General features: G+C 39.3%; 1 protein-coding gene across 3 annotated transcripts in view; it reads left to right on the top strand.

The window, feature by feature from the left end:
* Positions 1 to 11652, top strand: part of CUL3 (cullin 3) — a 90067-nt gene extending 78415 nt beyond the window's left edge. For 2 of the 3 annotated variants that reach the window (XM_061636803.1, XM_061636802.1), the window contains exons 11-17: positions 3222 to 3346; positions 3600 to 3696; positions 4761 to 4895; positions 5772 to 5840; positions 6618 to 6804; positions 9287 to 9432; positions 10633 to 11652. In XM_061636803.1, coding sequence (XP_061492787.1) covers positions 3222 to 3346; positions 3600 to 3696; positions 4761 to 4895; positions 5772 to 5840; positions 6618 to 6804; positions 9287 to 9432; positions 10633 to 10764 — 891 coding nt within the window. In that variant the 3' untranslated portion in view covers positions 10765 to 11652. The remainder of the gene's footprint in view (positions 1 to 3221; positions 3347 to 3599; positions 3697 to 4760; positions 4896 to 5771; positions 5841 to 6617; positions 6805 to 9286; positions 9433 to 10632) is intronic. The other variant, XM_061636804.1, reaches the window with a different exon arrangement.
* Positions 11653 to 16997: the final 5345 nt, after the last annotated feature.

The following is a 16997-nucleotide window of genomic DNA, read 5'->3' as shown; positions in this document are numbered from 1 at the left end:
GTGGTGCTGTTGTCAGCTCTGGATCTGGGTGAAGTACAAAGCTAAAGTATGCACTTGAGACAAGAGCAAGGAAATGCGACATTGAGAAATGCAGTGAAAACACAGAAGCATCAGGTCTTTTATGATAACCAATATTAGAAGTCAGTATCTCTACCAAATTATAGATCTCTATTAAAATCAAATGTCATGCATGGAAAATCGGGGAGGAAGAATGTAAAATACACTGCCTTTTTGAATGCAAAAAATTTTTTCACTTAAAATTGTTGCATGATAAAGAAAATTCAACAAAATGAAATAGCAAGTTAGTCCTCTCTTTCATCCCATGTTCAGTTTGTGCTTTGGTAGTAGTATATAATTCAAAGATTTATACTGTCACCTTGACTATTCAACTTGCATATATTTCTGGCCTCTGACTGTTTTAAGACTTGTTTGAGAATTGTTCACTTTGGATCTATAGAGGGTAGTTGATACCTTTACTGAACTGCTGAAATTAAACTCTTACCTAAGATTGAAAGTGCAAATGGCTTAACTCCAATTAGTGGTTTGACTTTCTAGATCGTCATCTTTTAATCAACATTGTTTAATTTGGATGCTGTTTTTTTCACATACAAAAAATAGTACCCAAAGCAGTTTACAATACGTAAGAATGAAGCAATAATAAACAGCAACACATAGCAAAAGTGACATTGGTGTATCAAACAATTAACTAATTTAAGTAACTATTTCAGGAATATTTCATTTCAATAGTATTTCAAACACTCAACAATGAGCCAGAAGCTGAAAGCGACTGCAGAAAGAGTTCATAGGTGTAAACAGTAAATAAAATTAGTCAGTCTTCAGAAATGGCAGAAGTAATATAAAATACATAAATATTGAAGGGCAGACATGCGAAAATACGATTCTGGTAACTCCAGCCAACATAGGACCAGCATAAGATACCCTCAGATCATCTTCCCGTGCAAACAGTCCATGTCAAGAGTTTCTATATGCTTAATAAATAATTGTCCAAAAGTCCACCTCTCACATAAGTGAACTTGCAGACTCTCACATAGGGCATGCTTCTTAATGGTCTCTTCCTTGTTTTGGGTGGAAGGCCCCAAGAACTTCCCTCCTCAAACATGGGTCAAGTGGAGTTGCACTCTCCTCTTTCTATCTCCTGCTCTCGGCTTGATGTTCCAAGTGACTACAGTGATCGTTGCTGCTGGCTTTGAGTCTCTCGACTGCTCTATGAGGCTACACTGAGTTTGGGGAAGTTAGATGGCAACAGGCAGATACTCTGTACTCTCCAGTTCTCCTAGAATTCTCTCAATCTGCTGCTGTTGCAATTCAAAATAGCCACTTCTTTTTTATCCTTCCACCCATTGGCAGGGATGCTCCTTCAGATAGGCAGTCTCTTTCTGTTTTGGCCCTTCAGCCTAGCCCAGTTAAATTCTATAGTTAAATACCTATGCAATGTTGGAAAAGAATCCATAGTAGCTTCTGCAATTTCAATCACTGTGCTCCCCAGCAGGACAGACAGTACTTCCACATTTCCTGTGCTGTGCTAAGGTGACTTGCACAAGTGCTCTCTACCGAAAGTTGTACTAGGAACTACCACCAGAATTTTCCAGAGAGTTCTGAGTTGCCATGGATTTTAGATTTATTAAAGCTTGCACCTTCATTTTATTCTCTCATCTAGTCCGGCCCTTTTGGGGATTATTTATTTATTTATTTTATTACATTTCTAGACCGCCCTATAGCAACAAGCTCTCAGGGCAGTGTACAACAGGGTAAAAACAGATTAAAATACATGTGGGTATGAGTACAATACAATAGAAAACATTTTTAAAAACAAAATTAAGACAAAAGATTAAAATTAAAATAAATGAAAATTAAATTTAAAATGCCTGGGCAAAGAGGTAGGTCTTTACCTGGCGCCGAAAAGATAACAAAGAAGGCGCCAGGCGTATCTCGTCAAGGAGGGCGTTCCATAATTCGGGGGCCACCACTGAGAAGGCCCTAGCTCTAGTTATTGCTCTCCGGGCCTCCCTATGCGTTGGAACCCGGAGAAGGGCCTTCGACGTCGAGCGCAGTGACCGGGTAGGTACATAGCGGGAGAGGCGTTCCGCCAGGTATTGCGGTCCGATGCCGTTAAGGGCTTTATAGGTAAGAACCAACACTTTAAATCTGGCCCAGAAACATATTGGTAGCCAGTGCAGCTGGGCCAGGACAGGTGTTATATGATCAGATTTTTTAGTCCAAGTAAGAACTCTGGCCGCAGCATTCTGCACCAGCTGAAGTTTCCGAACCGTCTTCAAAGGTAACCCCACGTAGAGTGCATTACAGTAGTCCAATCTAGAGGTTACCAGAGCATGGATAACTGTGGCGAGGTTCTCCCTGTCCAGATAGGGTCGTAGTTGGGCTACCAGCCGAAGCTGGTAGAACGCATTCCGTGCCACCGAGGCTACTTGAGCCTCCAGTGACAGGAGCGGATCTAATAAGCCCCCCAAACTACGGACCTGCTCGTTTAGGGGGAGTGTAACCCCATCTAGGGCAGGTCGGATAGATTCATTGGGATAGATAACACGTCCTCTTTTTTTCAGGGCTGTACCATACATTTGTTTTTGCTTTCTCTCCCCCCTCCTATGTTAGTTAGTTATTTAGTTCATTCATACCATGTTTACAAAGGTCATCAAATTCATATCACCAGCAATAATAAAACAGTACAACACCTATACACACTTGAGGTCACCGTGTTGCTTGGCTTTGTTAGTCCATCTCTTAACATTCCATTACATGTTGTACATGTCTTTGCCACCCTCCTCCCACCAGAAAACCTGTCTCTCTAAATCTCCACATGTCTGAATTTGTGCTGCTACACACTCCTGTTTTGTTTACATACTTGATGAAGCTAGCCCACATTTCATAGAAAGTATCTATACTCCTGCTTCCACTTAAGGTTCTCTTGGCACATGTACATTTTTCTGTCAGTGATGTACTCTACACCCTTGGATACTAGCCTTCTAATGATTTTGCTTTAATGAAGTTAAGGCAGCCATGTCTGTCCTGAATAGCAAGCTATATATTTCCTGGTATGTGGAAGACATAAACATAAAAGGTTTGTTTGTTTGGTATTTGTTACTGTTGCTTTCTTTGTATATGTGTGAAACCCAATGATTTTTTTTAAAATAAAAAAGTGAATGACAAGGGTACACAGAATATTTCTCTTTATATTTCTGCAGGTCTCATTAGGTGGTGTTGATCTGACAGTGCGGGTTCTCACAACAGGCTACTGGCCCACTCAGTCAGCCACACCAAAATGCAACATTCCCCCAGCTCCCAGGCATGCTTTTGAAATATTTAGGAGGTGAGGAATTGTTAAAATTTCTTTGTGTGAATACTTAGTGGAATGTTTTTTAAAAATAAGCTATGTATGCATATAGCTAATGGACAGAAAATGTGCATTTATTAAATGCTTCTGTATGTGCACCCAACTGATGCTTGCTTGCCATGTTATCAGTCACAAAATAATAAACCTGTGTTGACATGTAAGAAGTTCTTGCATCTGTATTTTAAAATATAGATGGTCAAATGGCAATTCAACTTCTTGTGTTTTGTAGATTTTATTTAGCCAAGCATAGTGGAAGGCAGTTGACACTCCAGCATCACATGGGTTCTGCAGATCTCAATGCCACCTTCTATGGTCCTGTTAAAAAGGTATGTGGTGTGCCCATAAATTTATTATTACTTTGAATTGTGCCTTCAGTTATTATGAACATAGAAATAGAATTTATTTGCACATATATTTCAGTTCTTCATATATAAGCTGATTATAACAATATGTATCAATGTTCAGCAGTGTTAAACATTTTAATATATTTATACACACACACACACATACTCAGAGTGACACTCTGGGAACAGTACAATGCTATAAAGTATTGTACAGGTGAATATGATGTATTCAGTGTTGTAATGCAGGGGTCTGAAATCTTTTTGCCAAGTATTTCCCTCTTCTTAAAGTTCAGGGTCTATGCAGATTTGTTTCTCATTTCCCTGTCCTACCTATTCCCCTTCACAATACCATTGATTGAAATTCTATACCTATAGTCTGTCCAGGATCTTCTCATGGCCTTTGCTTTCTGTATCTGCTATTCTGGTTTGTCACACTCATACCTTCAGCCAAGGCTGGAAGTAATGCCGCCGTGGGCTCCTACTGGAAGGAATGGTGGGATATAAATAAAATAATAAATAAAATAAATAAATAATACCTCTTGGCTACTATGAGAGAACTGAACATCTGTCTGTCAACCTGTCTTTGTGTCTCATGCTTCTGGCAGGCTTCCTCTACTTCTGGCGCTCAGTGGGATTATAGCTACTTTGAGAACTTGTGGGGTAATGCAAGCTGTGATTGTCATGTGTAAAGTTTGACATTTAAAAAGTCTCCAATTTATCTATGCTGAAAAACAGTGCAGTCTTCTCTCAGTAATGTGAAAGCCTGATTTTTTAGATACAGTGGTACCTTGGGTCATCAGTTGTCTTATTAAAAAGCAAAATTGAGGCTTCAATAAGCTGATTTGCTTTTTAATAGCAAAACTAAGTATTTAAACTCTGGGATAAGAAAATGATACAAATACATCGAAATAAAAAGCTTTGTTTTGAATTTATGAGTCAGATGACGACTTACACTTTATAGTAAGTACATAGAAAACTTAAACAAGGAGCATAACTTGATGTTCCCAAAATGATTTTTGAGGGTTTTTTTTTTTAATTTAAAACAGGAAGATGGCTCAGAGGTTGGTGTAGGAGGTGCCCAAGTAACTGGCTCTAACACACGGAAGCACATATTGCAAGTTTCCACTTTCCAGATGACGATATTGATGCTCTTTAACAACAGAGAAAAATACACTTTTGAGGTATGAGCTGTGACTTTCTGTGCTAGCTATAAAAACTGCAACTATTTCCTGAATATGTGTTTATCTTCTTCTGCCGTATAGAGAAGAGGAATTACTCATTCCTTTGAGGCATTCATACAGGAAGTTCCTGAACTTTTGATATAAAAGGCTGCTAACACTTTCGGAATCTTACTGGTCCTCATCCAGGGAGCTTGAAAATATATTATCCATTATATACTTAAATATATAATGGGTTCACCTTTAAAAATATGTTATATGATTCAACGTCCTTTGATTCAAGGACGATTTTAAAATTCCATTGAACTGTCTTGGGTGAAATTAAAGTGCTGTAAATCAAAATAAATATTTTTATTTATTATACTTATTGTTGGTGGTAACCATATCTTTTTCATGATGTTTATTTTTCCTAATGAACATTTATTTTTACTTGCTGTGTAGTGATATGGTAAATAGATATAGGTGTCACCTGTGTATATAGTACTTTAGTGTAGAATATATGGTGAAATGATACTGGAATTCAATGTGAAATTAAACAAAATCAAGCCTGTATGTTCACTTTGTCATGCCATATAATGTTGTGGAATATAGATGCTTAGTTACCATCTTGATAATATGTGTGACACAGTAGTACTTAAGTGTAGAATATTACCTTTAAGTGTCACCGCATATGGTGAAATGGTATTGGAATTCAATGTGAAATTAAACAGGATCAAGCAGCCTGAATGTTAGCAGTTTGTGGATAGGTAATCTAGTTGCTACTTCCCCTTAAAAATTATATTTAAATCAAAGGAAATCCAATCCTGTAATCAAGCAATTACAATACTTTTCTAGTTTGATGTTTTAATATATTTTGTAAAAAATCTTGTTCTTATATAGACACTAATTGCTGAGCACCATGTTCAAGTGACAAGAGTATTTCCTGGACGGGAACGCTTGAGTCTGCAGGTGCAGGAATTGCATTTTTGAATGCTCCCCCACATTTTTTTAAAAAATCCTTACATGTAGAGAATGAGGGAATCTGGGAAGGGTTTCTAGCAGCTTTCTCTGAGTGATTTTTATACTAAGGAAGGTCTTTGAGGAATTCTGTCCACTTCCTGCCTCCCACCTTGGGTCTGAAGTGGTATAGTCCAGAGGGACAATCTAGCCAAACTGTGCTGAGAGAGAAAGGCCATGGCTCAGTGGTAGAGCATGTGTTTTTCATGCAAAAGGTCCCCGGTTCAATCCCCAGTATCTCCTGATAGGGTTGGGAGTGACCCTTGTCCTAAACCCTGGAGAACCATTGCCAGTTAGTGTAGACAGTACTGAGCCAGATGGACCACTAGTTTCAATTGGTATAAGTAAATTTTCCTATGTTTTTGTGCTGAACATATAGATCATCCAACTCCTGTACAGATTTGTGAAAAGGGTCCTGTGCTACAGTAATGTGCACAGTTGATGTTTATATACGTTACTATGTTAAGTCATAAGATTAAGTACTAAAACACACTGCTGTCAACTTACACAGTCTAGATTCACTTTCATTTTTTTTTTTGGTAAATAGTCTTTTCAACTATGAAACACATATAGAGTTACCACCAGATGTTTTCTGAACTTCTCAACAAAACAATTGATAGTCTTGGACTAGTTTGATTAGAGGGGGAAGACATCTTCAGAGCTGTTCAGAATTTTGTTTTCTTCAGAACCTCCTTGCTATATAAAAATCAAATGTTAAACTTAATATAGGAAATTCAACAAGAGACGGATATCCCTGAACGAGAGCTTGTACGAGCGCTACAGTCCCTTGCATGTGGAAAACCAACACAACGGGTTCTCACGAAAGAGCCGAAATCAAAAGAAATAGAAAATGGACATATATTTACAGTGAATGACCAGTTCACATCCAAACTACACAGAGTCAAGATTCAAACAGGTACATTCCCTTTCATTTTTAACTATCCAGTATGGATCGTATCCGACTCCTGAATGTTGTCTGCCCCTTATTATTATCCCTCATCTCCATCATATAATCGACCTCTCCCCTCCCTCCTTCTCTGTTGTTTTCAAACATGCCACTGTCTCTTCAAACATCCATCCTTTGACCCATCTTCCCTCTCCAACTACCACCCAGTCTCCCTTCTGTGGCTTGCTTCCAAACTCCTGGAGCAGACTATACGCTACCACTGTCTCAACTTTCTCTCCCTCAACTCTGTTTTTGAGTCCCTATCAGGTTTCTACCCCCTGCAATCCACTGCAACTGCCTTTGCAAAAATCCCTTCCTCACTGTCAAATCTCACAGTCTCTTCAGTCCTCATTCTTCTTGATATCTCTGCTATCTTTGATACTGGCTGGCTGGACTTCCTCCACGTGACCTAGGTCTCTGTTATTTTGCCCTAAGATAATTCTCTTCGTACTTGTCTTAATTGTTCCATTGGGGGGGGGACGCTTTCCCCCCCTCTCTCCTGGTGTCCCCTTGGACTCTCTGTTCTTGGTACTCTGCTCTTCTTTTTCTACACGCTGTCCTTGGATGACCTCATCAAATCCCATACCTTTGTGGTGCCTGTACAGTGAGGACACCTACCCTCTGCCTTTCTACCCCAAGACTTGCTTTCGCCAAGCACACATCTCCAACTGCCTCCCTGATATTTCTGCTTGGATGCTGCCTCATCATTAACTAACTGAGCCTAAGCAAGTCTGACTGAAACAAACATTCTTCTCCTGTTTACCCTGCCTCCACTTCCTGTTTTTCTCTTTGTGGAATGAGATATAAGCAGGGGTCTGACCTCTGATATTCGGCAAGATTTACTAATGGAACTTGCTTGCTTAATAGTTAGGGCTATGCCTGAATGCATTCCCCCCTATCAGCACTTTGGATTGACCAGGATCTGGCCCTGAATCATTTGGGGGGGAGGGGGGACAGTTTAAATCTAAAGTTTAATTAGGGCTTTGAACCCTAAACAAACATGCAGTCGGGAGGGTGGTGGGGGAAGAAGGAGATGATGCATTCAGTCCTGATGGATGCTGCTTTGCCAGCGCATTCTCTGTGGGGAAGCACAGGCAAAGCAGAGGTTGCCTGCCTCTCCTCCTTCCCCCCACCACCCAACTGTCCCACTTATTTGACAGGCCCATATCACTCCAGGCGGACCAAACCAACGTGAGGCTATCCAGGGCTGTCTCAGCCTGATCCAGCCAAAGCCTGGATTGAGCCAATTTGGTTTGGGATCCAGCCTTGGGCTGGAGACCTGGTGCACAGCCCTCATGATAATGAAGATAATAGATGTGCTACAATATAGGAATCATACACTCTAGTACAGAAATCAAACAGATAACTAGTGCAAACTAGCTGAGATCCTGTGATTTATCTTCCATTTGTTGTCATTTCATGCCAGGTACTGTGGATAATAAAATATTTATAAATCCATATTATCATTCCAGATAGGTGTTTAACTTAAAATAAACCATGCATATGTTTTATAAGCTTTACATCAGTACCTGCTTAAAGGCTTTATTCACTTAAAACATAAGAGCCCTGCTGAATCAGACCAGAGGCCTCTCTAGGCCAACATCCTGTTCTCCCAGTGGCCAACTAGATGCCTACAGGACGCCTGCAAGCAGGACCTGAGTACAACAGTGCTCTCCCCACTTGTCAGTCCCAGACACTGGCATTCAGAGGCATATTGCCTCTGACAGTGAAGGGAGAACATAACAAGTGTGGCTGGTAGACATTCATAGCCTTATCCTTCATTCTTGAAAGTAAATGCTTAAACTGACACCCAGGATATCCGTACAAAGTGAAAATGGAGGTGGATCAGGATTGGGAATGGGAAAGAGAAGCTAAGGTGAAAAGGTAGGGAAAAGATCCACAAGAGCAATGACAGAGATATGTGAATACAAGAAATGTGTTTTGACAGAAAATGCTGCAATTTTAGATTTTGTGAACTACCTAGGTAAGTAAAGCTTTGAGGACTGTAGCAAATAAGACCCAATTTTAACCTAGTAGAAAGCAGAATTTTGACAAAGCAAAAAAACTTGCCCCAAAGCTTGTATTATATAATTCTTTATATTCATATGTGACTGAATATATGAAATGCCATGTTATCCAGAATTGCAGTTTAACAAATATGTAGCAGCTTTCTAAATATATTTGATTATACTCTAAACAGTACTAACTCCTACAAGAAGTGTCCGTTTTGGTTTAAAAGTTGTTGTTTTAAGTTTAATAAATGAAAGTGAAACATGTTCCATTCTTGCACTTTGGTTGGTTATCCTTTTGTACCATATTATATTTCCAGCATTTCTTGAGCTTGCCAAAGAAAAACCTTTTGGCTGTATTTCCAAACAGCCAAAAGGTTAGCATCTTTAGAATTAAATAATTAAGGTATTTCTAACTTGAGGCATTTCTCCTATTCTTTCAGTTGCTGCCAAACAAGGAGAATCGGACCCTGAAAGAAAAGAAACAAGACAGAAAGTAGATGATGACAGAAAACATGAGATAGAGGCTGCTATAGTCCGGATAATGAAATCTAGGAAGAAGATGCAGCATAATGTTCTAGTAGCAGAGGTAATCTCACTCACTTAATGGAAATGGGTTAAGGGAATAAATTCTGTCATCTTACAGGAACAGAGGAAGCTATCTTATACTGAGTCACATCACTGGTTCATCTAGCTCAGTATTGTCTACACTGACTGACAGCAGCTTTCCAGGATTTCAGACTGTCTCCAGCACTGCTTGGAGATACTGAGGACTGAACCTGCAACTTTTTGCACACAACGCATATGCTCTGCCACTGAGACAGGGCTCCCAAGTCTTCATGTAGGATTGCTTTGACTAACTGCCTTAGTTGGACTACTTTTAATAGTCATTTTTTTTTCTCCAGAGGTTCCTTTGAACCGTAGTAATGCAATCCTTAGTACCCTCATTAGAATACAGTTCCTAGGATTATTTGGGAGAAGCCATGAGAGTTAAACTTCTGTAAGATCAATATACATTTTGTAGTATAGGTATGTTTTCAGTTCTTCAGAATTTTGAGTATGTGATGGCATCCACTACAGTGATATGCAGAAGGTAAAGGAAATGCCCATCTCTAAATTAGGATGTTTTTCACAACATAGCTATGTCCATTGGTTAAATGTTAACTAGGTGAATCATCTCAAAGAAACAGATAAGAAACTTAGTGATAATTTTAGAGCCAGGTGGCTAATCCCCAGCTCAGTTACTTGATTCAGCCTTCCAAGCAAATTTTTCTGGTCCCTGATTTTGGTGGAAGCAAAAAGAAAAAAAAAGACATAGTGCTGGAGTGGATGGAAAAGTTTAAACATCTCCACTCAGTCTCCTGGCTGGGCTGCAAGTCATTCCCTTCCCACTGATCATTTTGATAAGTCTTCATGGATTATCTGAAGGTAGGGGGCTACGTATGTGTATGCATGTGCGGGAATATGGGGTGGCCATACCCACTACTGGCAGGTGGCCCTTAGAGGGTTGGCCAAAGGTGAATGTAGCCCTCAGACCAAAAAGACCTCTGTTTTAGAGCAGTGCCAGCGGTGTAATAAAAATAAATTGCTGGTAAATTCTGAGGATGCTAGTTGTACCTTTTGGTATTGATGGTTGGTTGCTCTATAGAATTTTGATCAAATTTCAGTGGCCTTTTGTGGCATAATACATTCACCGTTGTTGCTTTAAAGCCAGTGTTAAGTCTGGTGTGTGCAGTCTTGATGTGCTAGTATCATAAACAATATTTAAATAAATTTTCTTACATTCCAGGTAACTCAACAACTGAAGGCACGATTCCTACCAAGTCCAGTTGTTATTAAAAAGCGTATTGAAGGACTTATTGAGCGAGAATATTTGGCACGAACACCTGAGGACCGCAAAGTATACACTTACGTAGCATAAAATGTGTTCCGCAAATATGATTTATTCTTGGACTATACTCTTCGCATGAACTGGGAAGTTCTTTTAAATCATTAAATATTAAGACGACCATCTCTTCTATTAAATTACAATACATGTTCTAGACCATTCAGATCAAGCCTTTTCTCCTCCGGAGAGTTTTTCAACATCAAAATGATTGAGCTTCAAGCTTCTCAGGGTTTATCCCTGTAGAGATCATCCTTACAGTTCCTCGGGAAAATGTGAATGTGGTGCGTTTTTCTTTTCAATACTGTATGAAAACAGGAAAAAAATAAAAACAAATTTAGAAAATACAGCTCATTTAAAAAATAAAATTGTTGGAATTTCATTTCCCCGGATCTTCAGTGTTGATGTAAATGTGTTTTTTGTAGTGTTGCTTAGCACTTTGCGCATTGTATACGTTGGGTTACAAGAAAAACACAGCTGGTAAGACTGAATTTCCAAAAATATTGCTCTGCTTTGGACATTTCTTTAAAGAGCCATGTTTAATTTAAATATTTGGTGAATTTATAAAGATTTGAGAACACAGTTTTAGCATGCTTTACTTCTCCACCTGCATTCATTCATGTTCTAGTTAATATGATCAGGAATCTTCTTTATTTTTGGGCACAGTTATGGGCTGTAATTTTTGGCCTTCCCTTTTGTAATTTGAATTCTACCAAATTAAATTACATGCTGATTAGGTTTGCTCTGGTTCCTTTATAGGAGAAATGGGAAAAATTTAGTGTGTATAAACTGTATGATACTTTTGCTGTTGTACTCACTGCTCATAGTGGACTGTACAGAGCGATGTTTTTATTTCACTCAATGTAGACAAAACAAATTTAAAATAAATGGATTTAGTGTACATGGAGCACTAATTCAAATGTATTAGAGCACAGGGATGGCAATTTATTAAACTAAATACTGCCCCTTGGAGAAGCACATTAGCCTACAATCTATTCATGAGGTAGAGAGGGGGTTAGGGCTTTTGATCTCCCACTTTTCAGAAGGTTCAAGTGAAGCCATTGTGCACTATTAATTTACTGTTTTAAAATGCAATCTAAAATGCAATAAATATTGTTACTTTGATCTTAATGAAATCTCCAGTTCTTATAGCAAATATTTTCTCCCTTCTCAGCATCGTGTTTGCTCCAGTGCTTTCAAAAGCAGGGTATTTCTTTAGAGGACGTTCATAAATGTTACTTTATATAGTTCCTGTACTGTATAACATACTTTTTTTTTAACCCAGATCATTCTTAGGTTTCTGTCTTCCTCAGAGATCCAGCAGACTTCATTGTGGATTTATGTAAGCAAACCCTGAAGTGCCACTGATGAATTAAATTTAGCTTAAGTTCATGCATACTAATAGATAGCTTTAAATTTTCAGTTTATATAACAGAGTCTGGTTGTTTTTTCTTTGATATGTGAACATAAATAACCTGTCTGACTTGCAGCATGAAGAATTTGAGTTTTCTGTGTGGGATATTAATCCCTTTCTATCTAATATGTATTGGTCTAATATGTAAAGGGTCTGTTTTGGAGCACTCTTCATCTACCAAGCCATGTTATTTTTTCTGAGGGTGATCTATTCAGCTAGTGCAAGTGAGAAGGGAAATACTGCTTCAAGAACTGAGTTGAGCATGTTGATAAAGTATATTTCTATGCCTACTGCTGCAAGGTAAGCATAGCTTCTCTCTGTGAAAATCAATGCCAGATCCTGTCTGCTCTATCTTTCAATAACCACTGGTTGACAGGAAGGAAGCAATGTTGTGTTATTGCACTGCTATTTCAGGCTCTAGTCTAAGGGCAAGATATCACTCAGCTGTTACTACCATGTCCCATTGAAGAAGATATTTACAAAATGTGTATGTTGTGCACAGGAGGAATGCTGGCATAGCATTTGTTACAAGGACTGAGATAAGGCTGTCTGCTGGTACAAGATGACAGGTCTACCCCTCTGCAAGTGTATAACTGGGACCAACGTACATGATCCTATGTTCCAGTGCCTGAATGCAGATGGCGCCAGATGTTTATGCATTTGAAAAATTTAACTTTTTTTTTAAAATCTGGGCAGGAAAAGAGAGTAGTTTGCCCTTTCTCTGTGTCATTTCTCTAACTAAAATCTCCCTCCCCAACTGTTTGTCCTGCTGAGGAAAATAAATGGGTCCAATCCCAAAGCAATATGCTGCTTTAAAAAAAGTGGGGAATGAGAGGGGGATCTGGTTATAGATCTCCTGCATGCCATCTAGCTTGGTCTTTAAATAGTTGCTAATTTACATTAGGGCTGAACAACGTTGTGTAATAAACATTGTTGCTGGAGGCTTTTGGAGGTGGGTGAAAGAGTTCATGAAAGTTTCCCTTGTTGTACCTATTTGCTTTGATTCCCATTTACAGCCTTGACAGCAACTGCACATTCTGCTGCTTTTTGGGTTTCCCCATTTTCCCCATTCTTCTGTGTCAGATGTCGCTTCATGATGATTCCATATATCATTTCAGATTTTGCTATTGAGTAGCACAGGTGTGGGGAAACTGTGACCCTCCAGATGTTGCTGAACTACAACTCTCATTAAACCTAGCAAGCATGGACAGTGGCCAGGGATGATGGGTGTTGTAGTTCAGCAATGTCTGGAGGGCCAAAAGTTTCCCATGCCTGGAGGAGCAGAAGGGAGCATATTAGTTTTTTCCCATCATCCATTATCCACGACATAATGTTTGCGTACCATTCGATGACGCTATAGTTCTATTTGCTTACACAGAGCCAGCAAAGGGAACCCACTACCTCTCAAGAGGAATGGATGGCCATTGTGGATAGAATTGTGTAAAACAGCTCAAATTATTGAGATAAAAGGTTTTCAGTCCTATACGACCCAATTACAATTGCAAAAAACAAACTAGCAACTTGAACTATATGAAAGACCTTCAGTGAAAGAGGACCCCTCCATAGTGTAGTAGGACAATTCTTTGAATACCATTTACTGTGATCCCAACACAGTAAGGATTTATGACAGCTAATACTGTAAACAAGCCCACATAAGAGTTGTGATTGTGCTAATGTGCAACTTTAGAGCAAAGATCCTTTTCTTCATTTAGTTTTTTATCATGTTTACAAGCTGCTAATCCTTATTGTGCTTTGTTTTGTGGCACAACTTGAGAGATTTTCCTTTAAAATTGCTGCTGCATATTTATATTAAGGCAGTGATTGACATGCTCTGCTTAAAAGTGGGATGTTTTAGAAGGCAGTAACACCATTAACTTTCCACGAAAGTCCTTGATAAAGCTACTTGACAATGTCATTTGAGGCAGCCAGTACTCTGTCGTCAATAGTATTGTGATGAGAAACCACTATCATTTGGTGATGTAGGTTGATTTATTGGAAGAGTGATCTGCTGAGAACACCTAAATTACACTGTAGAGCAATCTGCTGACACTGATTTTGTAAAGAGGTATTGGGGGAAATATAGGGCTACTTAAATGTATATTAAATTCAGGTTTTGCTTTCTTGCCATGGAGCTGATTTGCAGATAGAATATTGAGATGTACTGGGTGAAAGTTACAGATGAGACGCAGGTAACAGGAAGGCAACATGGTTGTTCTGTCCAGCCCAGTCTTATAAGTACAAACATCTTACCAGCAAGCCTGCCTGTTTGGCCTTATACACAATAGGGACATATGGCCGATGGCTCTGGTAAAGCAGTTTCTAATTTTTTTGGTAACTTTATTTCGTTTCTAACATGTATAGCCCCCTTTTTATATATATAAATCTGCTTTCATAGCACCTCACAATATGATAAAAAAAATCACAATCATATTATCAATGTTAAGGCCAAACTACGCATTACATGTGATGGTGTGTTTCTCCAACTAGAGCAGATGTGGGGAAACTTTGGTCCTCCAGATGTTGCTGAACTGCATCTCCCATCAGCCTTAACAAGCATGGCCAATGGCCAGGGATGATGGGAGTTGCAGTTCAGCAACATTAAGGGCCAAACGTTTCCCACACCTTAACTAGAGGCTGAAAGGGGGAAGATTGCAGATGCAAAGGGATGCTTAAACCTATCCCTTCCTGTTGTTTTCCCTTCTCATTGACATGGGGCAAAATCTGGTTTTAATTCATTTAAAACGCTGTAGACTCCTGCCTTTGCATGACAAAGGACCTTCAAGAATACCAAAAATTAAAGCAAGTCTACAATGAAATCCCACAAAACCGCTACTGAAAACAGAGTAGCAGCAATAACTACAATTGATTATCAAAAATCTAGGCAGAAGCACACAACTATTTTTACCTAGCTGCCTAAAAGCCATAAGGATAGCAAAGGAGCCCTCATGACCAGACCAAAGGTCTGTCAAACTATTCTAGTTTCCCAGAGTGGCCAACTAGATGCTTCTAGGAAATCCCCAATAATGTACCCCATAACTGGTATTTAGAGACATTCTGTCTCTGGGCATTTGACATCCCAATATATTTAATGATTAATTTTTGTCCTGCCCTTCATCATTCTTGACTCCAGATTGGGCTACATATGTATAATACATGCTTAATGTCATTGCCTCCATCCAGAATCCCAATTCAATTGCCAAAATGAGTTACAATTTGTAGATTTCTTTGCAATCCCAACATTTTTGAAGCAGGGGCATATTGTGTATTTTGAAATGTGCATATCCTAATTTTAGCATTAGTTACTGCCATGTCTATGTTTGGAAAATAGGCATGTAAAATGCACAAGAATTCTGCATGTGATGGTAGGTCTATAGATCTTTGTCTATACTTCAAGATGATAACCATCTGTTAAACAGATCAATAAGTCATTCATAATTCTTACAAACTGAGCTATATCAGCTTAATACCAAGCAGACAGAGTACATTTTTGTGTTTACACAGCAACCTGTCATGCATGTTACAGATTTATTTACAGTCTGCACTTAGTGCTGTCCTGTGAATGCTGTCTTAACTGCTGTAGAAGATATTTTACTGTGCTTCAGCCCAGTTTTACTACTAAAAGTAGCCTCTACTGAAGTTATGTTTTAGCGTACATTAAGTCATATTGAGCTTGTTTGGAGGTTCTAGCAGGGGAGCACAGCTATCATATACCCTTGACCAAAGAATGGTACACTCCTATCAGGGATGGCCATCCTCTTCTACCAAGCGCAGAGCTTCAGAAGGGATGCACATGCAGCAGTGAGAGAGGAAGGGGACACCTGCCTAGCCAGCCAGATCAGCCTAATCAACCCTGGCGATCAATAGGGTGACAGATGTTGCAGCCAGATCACCCTCACATCTATTTCTCTGAAGGAAAATAATTTCTTACCAGCACTGATGTAGTAAACCAGGATTCAGCTGACATGCCATCATTGCATGGGACTTCCACACAGCTGCTAAGATCTCCAATCAAATTTTCCATGAGCACTATACCTGTCCAAGTCTTGTACCTCATCCTCAGGAGCCTGTCTTTGCTGCCCAGACAAATAGCAACTACATAGCTTTGTTTTCTAGCCTGTGACCCTACAGAATCAACAAGAAGAGATACGAAGGGCAGAAGGTTGAAAGGTTTGAAGGATTAAGTCATATTATGAAACCTTCATTTTCAATAGTGTCAGCATATGTAGGAGGTTAGAATCTGGCACAAAGAAGCATAGTCTGGGCAAGTTTACAAATGCATAGTCATAGCTAAGTATGGTATCAGCTGATGGCTGATATAGTTGAAACAACAGAAACAAAAAAAACTTGTAAAAACACCTTTGTAAAAAAAATATTTCTGTAAAAATAAGACAATTTGCCTACTCAGCAAGTAATTCCATGGTGAGAGCCAGAGTGGCACGTTATTGGATGAAATGCACAGATGAATAAGTGAGCCATAACTGAACTATCAGATACGGGTATGAAAATATGAATTCTACCAATGGTCTTGGGAGCCTTATGGTCCAGACAAACCTGTGCAATTAAGGGTTGGGAACCTCAGGCTTTGGAGCCAAAAGCAGGCCTCTGTATGACCTTTAGGCCTCCCCCTAGGCCATACCTCCTCCCTAGGTCAAACATTTTTGCCTGGCCGGAATGTGATAATGGTTGTTGCTTTTCTAGATGGAGGATAAATGTGTATGTGTGTCAAATCAGATGCTCTGTTCACTTTTTGCCTCTGCTCCTGCCCACTATGGATATGTGGCCCTTAGAAGGTGTCCCACAAGGGACCGTTGTCCTCTGGTAAGTTTCCCCACCCCTGCACACTCTATTCTGAGTT

Source organism: Rhineura floridana, chromosome 7, assembly GCF_030035675.1.
Source record: "Rhineura floridana isolate rRhiFlo1 chromosome 7, rRhiFlo1.hap2, whole genome shotgun sequence".
Classification (NCBI taxonomy): domain Eukaryota; kingdom Metazoa; phylum Chordata; class Lepidosauria; order Squamata; family Rhineuridae; genus Rhineura; species Rhineura floridana.
The sequence above is the reverse complement of the archived record's forward strand: the minus strand, read 5'-3'. Positions and strand labels throughout refer to the sequence as shown.